General features: G+C 31.8%; 1 protein-coding gene across 2 annotated transcripts in view; it reads left to right on the top strand.

The window, feature by feature from the left end:
- Positions 1-3,672, top strand: part of LOC107663140 (cardiolipin synthase (CMP-forming)-like) — a 9,567-nt gene extending 5,895 nt beyond the window's left edge. The window contains exons 4-7 of one of the 2 annotated variants that reach the window (XM_016453299.1): positions 1,325-1,410; positions 2,379-2,447; positions 3,303-3,394; positions 3,508-3,672. In XM_016453299.1, the coding sequence (XP_016308785.1) occupies positions 1,325-1,410; positions 2,379-2,447; positions 3,303-3,394; positions 3,508-3,598 (338 nt within the window). In that variant the 3' untranslated portion in view covers positions 3,599-3,672. The remainder of the gene's footprint in view (positions 1-1,324; positions 1,411-2,378; positions 2,448-3,302; positions 3,395-3,507) is intronic. The other variant, XM_016453300.1, reaches the window with a different exon arrangement.
- Positions 3,673-7,605: the final 3,933 nt, after the last annotated feature.

Raw genomic sequence — 7,605 nt, forward strand, 5'->3', positions numbered from 1 at the left:
AAATCTGACATTTTCCGGAACAGGATCCAGCAGGATCAAATTAAGTACTGGTCATAATACTCGCATAATAATGTTTCATGTTAGCAACCGTGTGTTTTGCTGCAGCAGCGCCGATGGAAGCGGTTCACTGACTGCACAGCCACACGCGCCACAGTTACGTTTGGGATAGTTTTATTTTAAATGCCATAATGTCAGTTGAAAACATTGCAATTGTGTTTTAAAATACAATAACGAGCACCACGAAACCATTTAAAGAGGCGCGTTCAGCGGTCTCCGTGTCGGGATAGGAAACAGTCAACAAAGTAAAATGATCTCAAACGTACGGCGCGCTCTCTTCATTTTATCAAATGATCATAATCACATCTATTCATTTTACAATCCTGCTACTAGCATTTTATTCAGACTAAAACCCCTTTAATTCGGGTGAGAAAGCGGGTTTTTTTTTTGAGTGGCTTTTGCACGTCCTGTCACGCCGGTGACTGCGTGCTGCTGCAATAGACGCATTTTGCTGCATTAAAGTTAATGATTAATTGATCGTTAATTTAAACGACGATCGATCATAGAAATTATTGAAAATTGACATCCCTAGTATGCAACATCATTGTGTGATTACGTAAACAAACTGGAGAATCGGTTAGTTGAACCAGTTCATTAAAACACACTGTCTGAAAGAATCAGTTCGCAGAAAAGAATCGGATTTCTTCATTTTTTGAGGCTTTGAATTACAGGTAATAATATTGTAAATAATGTTCAGTTTTTTGCACAGACCAATCGTTTCACTTCATAAGACCTCAATATATCGCCAGGAGTCACGGGTATTAAATCTGTGTTGCCTGATATGCTTTTTTTGAACACTCAAATTGCCGGAAGCTGCTGACTTGCTTTTTATGAATCACCATGGACCACAGTTTCAGCTAAAAATCTCCTTTACTGTTCTACTGAATAAAAAAACACTTACATCTTGGATGACCCGAGGATGAGTAAATGAACAGAAAATGTTCATATTTGGGTGAACTGTCCCTTTAATTCAGCAGAACACAGGAAGAATCCTCTTGAGGAAGCTGCGGTTAAGTGTCACTCACAACCTTGGTTTAGTGGTGTTCTTTTATTTCCCTTTGTGAGGTTTGAACAGCTTTTCGCTTACCAGCCCACAACCATTAGGCTGCATCAGTCCTAGTAATTCAAGATCTCAGAAAACACAGTTCATTAGAACAGATGAATCAAAGAGCTGTTTATATTTCTTTCTGAATCAGTTGTTGATAACTAGTCAGCAGTATCAGAAGCGTGTGTCTCTCATTCACGAGTGTGTTGTGTTTCCTCACAGCTCCACTGACAGCACTGATCATTTCCAGAGATGTAGCACTGATTGCTGCTGTTTTCTATGTGCGCTATAAAACAGTTCCACCTCCAGTAAGTACTTTAACTTCCACTATTGTCACACTATGATCAGCTATTTAAAAGTAACCCAAATGGAGTGCAAAAGTAAAAATCAACTGCATGCAAGTCATCTTCTAAGTTTTTGAATAATCACTGAAATTCCCTCCCAAATTACTTAAATATTTGTGTATAATTAACATATTTTATGTAGTTTATCTATCATTTTAAATTCACTTGTCATTTGCAATGCTTCATGGGACTGTAGTTCTTACCCTCGTTAAAGCGGTTAAATTCAGTCTTGTACCTTTTCTTTTTTGTCTGATTTTCAGACGCTTCGAATTTTAACTTTAAACAAAGACTTCTAAAAAAATCCCTATGGAAAAAAAAAACACTATTTGTGCGGAGTACTGTGTGCTAGGGCTGCACGATTATGACAAAAATCATAATTGTCGATTATTCCCTTGAAATTGTAATTGCGATTATTAATTACGATTATCACAGTTTACATTGAATGATGTTTATACCATTGTTTGAAGCAACTGCATGCCATATTTCTATATGAAAATAAACAAGCTGAAAACACTAACTGAAAAAATGTTAGTGCTTTTCTATAGTATTAAGCCTCAAATGTCAACTATACATCTGATTGGTTTCTTCTTTAAATTATAAAAAAGTACAAATATGAATGGTTTAATAATGTTATACTAAAGCTACAATTAAAATAATGAGAAAATCCCTTAAGATAACATGTAGAAAGAAAGAAAAAATAGAATAACATAAGTGGACTTTGAACGATTAATTGCCGTTTTGAACGATTACGTAATTGTGGCATCCATAACCGTAATCGCGATTAGAAATTCGATTAATTGTGCAGCCTACTGTGTGCTCTGATATAAGTGTTTTACAAGTCATGAAATAACCATTTTTGACATGCTAGCACCTGAATTATTATTGCTGTGTAATGAATCATTTCCACGTTATTTATCAAATTTTCTGTGCAGGTAACACTCAGTAAATTCTTCAACCCGTGTTACACCACTGCTCGGCTGAAACCAACACTCATCAGCAAGGTGGACCATTCAGTCTTTTTAGCAAATCATAAATATGTTTTCTTTTTATTAAAATGTTCTTGTATTGTATATATTAAGGCACTGTATTATTGAAATGTATTTATTTTTTCCAAATGTAGTTTTATTTTTTTGCCAATTTCATTTTTTTCTGAATTCCGGGTTTTTTTCTCGTTTTGACATTTTAAATAAATATAAGTAATCAAAAAGTATGTCTAATCAGTTGAATTCATAGAACTTGAACGCTTAAAACTTTAACACAATACTAGTTTATTTAAAATGCTACAATACATCTTCATAAGGCCCTATTATCGTCAAATTTGTAAAGTTTTATGAATAGATAATTTTTTATTTTATTTTTATTAATTATGTGTTTTGATTTTAATATTTAATACACATTTATTATCAACAATCTTGGTAATCAAATTAAGGCGAAAAATTGTATTTTGTTAAAATGTAATCAAATGTAAAATGAAATTTAACACTTAATTTTAATTAATTTCTGTGATATTCCTTAAAAAACATTTTAATTTCATTTTTATTATTATTATTACTTTAAGAAATACATTATACTGTACAATAGTAATACATTTTTGTCATCATGAAAATTATTAGGCCCTAAAATATACATGTTTCACACTTTTAGTAATGTTTCAGTTTGTATTTATGATAGATATCAGATTTGAATGACTCTGAACTAGGAATGCATTCATATAGAAATTTTACCAATGCACGATAGCAGATTATTTTTATTTTATGGCCTATAATAACCATTGTGATGGTTAGTATTATAAATCTATATTGTTTTGTGTTTGGAAAAAATGTGTTGTTAAAGTAGGAAAACCATGTGTGTTTCAGATCAACACGGGTGTGCAGTTGTTTCTGGTGGCGGCGTCTCTGGCTGCGCCGGTGTTTCACTACACTGACAGTGTTTTACTGCAGTCACTGTGGTGAGCTTTCACTGCTCCAGTCACAGTCACATCCTGATGTCAATCATGTGTCATTGACTCGTATTCTAATGATTGAATCCAGTTAAATGAATGTGTATTGTGTTTGTTTGCAGGTTCATCACCGCTCTGACGACCGCAGCATCCGGTTACAGCTACTATCATTACGGCAAAAAGACCGTTGAGGTGCTGAACAACACAAAGTAGTTGTACAGTCATCTGAGATTGAGCTTTGACCAAGATATCTGGATAATCAGTCTTTGTGCAGGATGGAAATTGATGCCACATCTTACTTTTGTATTTAAGACACTTAAGTCTGTATAAAGTCATAGTATATGTATATGGTTTTCAACTCCACAGGAAACATTTTTTTAAAATCACTTTTAATGAACTTTGGGTCAATTTTCTGAATAAAAATGGACATCAAATACACATTTGTGCTTATGTGATGTGTTTAAAAACTTGACCAGACTTCTAGCTTTTTCAGGCAGCGCAATAGATTGTCATTTCTTACCTTTCTTACCAATTCATTCAACACGTTTGCAGCGTGAAACTTTGTTTCGTTTGAGAAGAAAAAATAAAAATAAAAAAGTCTAGAAAATAGTCTAAACAATGATTAGGTGAAGTATTTATATGAATGTTAGCTAAGAGTAAATTCCAAATTGCACAAGACTGAATTGCAAAGTAAAAAACAGAAGTAACAGAGTAATAGAAAAGTAGTCTGCTTTCTATTGAAGTAGTTGATTTAGACTGACCTTAAAACTATAAATAATATGAGTATTTAAGTAGTCATTAAATATTTAAATGGAATTTGTAACTATATTAAACTTGTACATTTCACACTAACATAATTTTCTATGCACTACTGTATTTTGTAATCTTTTATTTTTTTGAACATTTACAGCTTTTTTTTCAATTTTTTGAGGAAATCATATATAATTAAAAAATCTTTGCATTAATTCCATTGTGTTCTGCATTAACTCTGCATTAATTCCATTGTGTTCCATCTCTACTGACAGTGTTATTTTAATGATTCATTTTTAAAATTGTATGAATGTGTATATACACATACAATTTTAAGTACTAAAATGACAAATATATAAAAATTAATTCAAAATATTCATTTAAAATTACATTAAAAAAAAAAATCTCTCTATATATATGTTAAATAATATATTATAAATATTTTAAAAATCAAAATATAAGAATGTTAAAATATTCATTAACTACATATAAAGCATTAAAATAACACTGTCAGTACATCAGTTAAACAGATGAAACACAATGGAATTAATGCAGAGTTGCATGATGTATATTATATATTGCATGATATATATTATATATATATTTGGTAATAACACTGTATATTGATTATTTCATTGACTGGATTCTATCAAAATTTATTTTATATTTTAATTTGATTGTGGTCGAGCACATGTATGCATAAAACCAAATATATTTTATAAATGCACAAAGTTCTGGCCAATAGCAGGACTGAATAGTGTCACCTGCCAACTATGCAGGGAAGTTTTAAGAATGTCTGTTAGAACTATTATGCATGTCGGGTCGGGTCTGTTGAAGCAGGTGTCTTGGAGGTCAACGCAGGGGTCAAAGGCGCAGTTTGTAGATTCGGTTGCGTTCCGTTCATCTTGCTCATTTTTATGCATTATTTTACCCACTATCATGGGACTCTGTGTTGGTGTTTTGGTTGTGAACTTCATGTCTTCAGGTGAGTTTGGAGATTGATGATTTGGTGTGGCTGGAGTTGTTGGAATGAAAACGGTTGGGGTTGAGATTGTGGCGAGGACTGATTCAGTAACTGCACTCGATGGCATTGGGATGGTGTCGTTTACTGTACTGGAGTTAAAGATGTCATCTTCTCCGAGATCTGTATTTATATCTGTAATGTTATCTGTAAGCACAAATCATTTTTTCTTAATGCCAAAGCAAAATACTCATGTATTGTGTGCAAGTAATGAACTGTTATTATATATACTGTAGGCATAATATAATCAGTCACATATAGTTTGATCAGTAAGTTTTTAAATATTTTAGAACGCAGTCTTCTGCGCACAGAGGCTTCGTTTATTTGATCATAATTACAGTAAAAACAGAAAAAAATGTAAATATTATTACAATGTAAAATAAAAATGTTCTGTTTGAATATATTGTAAAATATAATTTATTCCTGTGAACCAAAGCTGTATTTTCAGCATCATTACTCCAGTCTTCAGTGTGATTCTTCAGAAAGCATTCTAATATGCTGATTTGCTGCTCAAGAAACATCTTTATTATTATTAACGTTGAAAACAGATGTGCTGCTTCATATTTTTTAATGGCAACTTTGATTATTTTTCAAGATTCTTCGGTGAATAGAAAGTTCAAAAGAATAGCATTTATGTTAAAAAGAGAAATCTTCTCTAATATTATAAATATCTTTACTGTCACTTTAATTGATGTCTTTACTATCGATTTAGTGTGTCTTTGCTGTATAAAAGTATTTGTTTGATTCATTCATTCATTAAAAAAAAATACTGATCACAATATCTTGATAGGTATATCTAATAGTTTAATAGTGTGTATTAAACTACTGTAACAATACCTTTTCATACCACATACAGCATGCGGGTTGTCTCCAATATAAACCAGAAAACATGGTTTTGGTGTTGCATTAGTGTTGATGTCCTCAACGCTGTTGGAGTTTAATGCTGGAGGATCCTGTGTTCTCACACACACAGCAGTCCAGAAAAACATCACAACGTAGTGTGACGTCACGTGCATCATCTGTTGACCAGATCAGGTTATTTCACTCTACACGTTTTCATTAGTAAAAGCACTACATTTTTTCAAGAAATATTTTTTTTTTCTTTTTACTGTTTTCCCCCTCAGGTTATAGAGGTGCCACCAACATCGTCTTTGAAAAATGAGTCACATGTGAGATTCAAGGTCAGTGAATCAGACAAAAAATGCCTCAGACTTCTTCATTAATATTTCAAGCTGAAAGCCACTATGTGCTTTTTCATAATGCTTTTGGGATAATGCATACCAGGGTTATTATAGTTACCTAAAACTAAAACCATATAAAATCCACACCAAAAAAAAAAAAATTAAATAAATAAATAATATATATATATATATATATATATTGCTTGAAATTTGTTTAAAGTCTACTCGTCTTTAATAATGTTTTAAATTTATGGCTGGACGTTTTAGGCTGTGGATTTAAAACTGGAATCAAGAATTGTGAAATCGCACCAGTATCTAAAATTTTGCTATTGTAATTCTGCGGTTGTGAATCGCTGTGGGCATGAAGCCTCAGGTATTCACAACCATAATGATTTATGGCCATAATGCAGTCTTGCTTTTATACGTAAATAAGTAAGGAGAAGCCAAGGAGTCTCACAAAGACCCTCTTATGTGTGTAACTACTTTCCTATGCCAAGTATCCAGAATCTGATATAATATAATGTATAATAATAAAAAAACAATAAATTAACTACATATATATTATATATATATATAGTTATATTATAGTTTAATATACATATATAGTTTAACTTGATGTACTAAAAAAACTAAAACTGAAATAAAAATAAATAAGAACTATATAGACATATTTTAAAATAAAGAAATACATAAAAATAAATTAAAATGACAGGTGCAACAGAATTGCTAGAACAACTAAAATTTAAAACGAAAACAAAATATAAAAATGAAAAACTAATTCAAACTATTAATAACAACTAAAGTAACACTGTTGTATACTGTATTAAATGCATTTTTGAGCATCTAAACATATAGGTGGCATCATTTACATGCTTTTTAATAAACCAAACAATGTTCTGCAAGTTACTCAATTTAAAAGTGTTCTGTTTTCGCCATTCACAGGTTAGTTACACTTGCATTCAGTAAAAATCTACAGTTTTCTTTTCTAATTTCTATTCTCAGCATCATAAATGTTATTTAAAAACAGACGCATAACAGAGTGACTGTCCACCATCCACTTCAGTTCAGACACATACTGCATTGCTTTACATTATATTCATTACTACATTACATTATCTACTCACACAAATCTTCATCCGTCTCAGCCGAGAAATTCAGCCTCAGATTCAGGAATTTATACGTTATAACATTTCTGTTAAATGTCTGATGAGCTGATGAGTGAGTGAGTGAGTGAGTGTGTGTGTGTGTGTGTGTGTGTGTGGGTGTGT

This window comes from Sinocyclocheilus anshuiensis, unplaced genomic scaffold, assembly GCF_001515605.1.
Source record: "Sinocyclocheilus anshuiensis isolate Anshui unplaced genomic scaffold, SAMN03320099.WGS_v1.1 scaffold767, whole genome shotgun sequence".
Lineage (NCBI taxonomy): Eukaryota > Metazoa > Chordata > Actinopteri > Cypriniformes > Cyprinidae > Sinocyclocheilus > Sinocyclocheilus anshuiensis.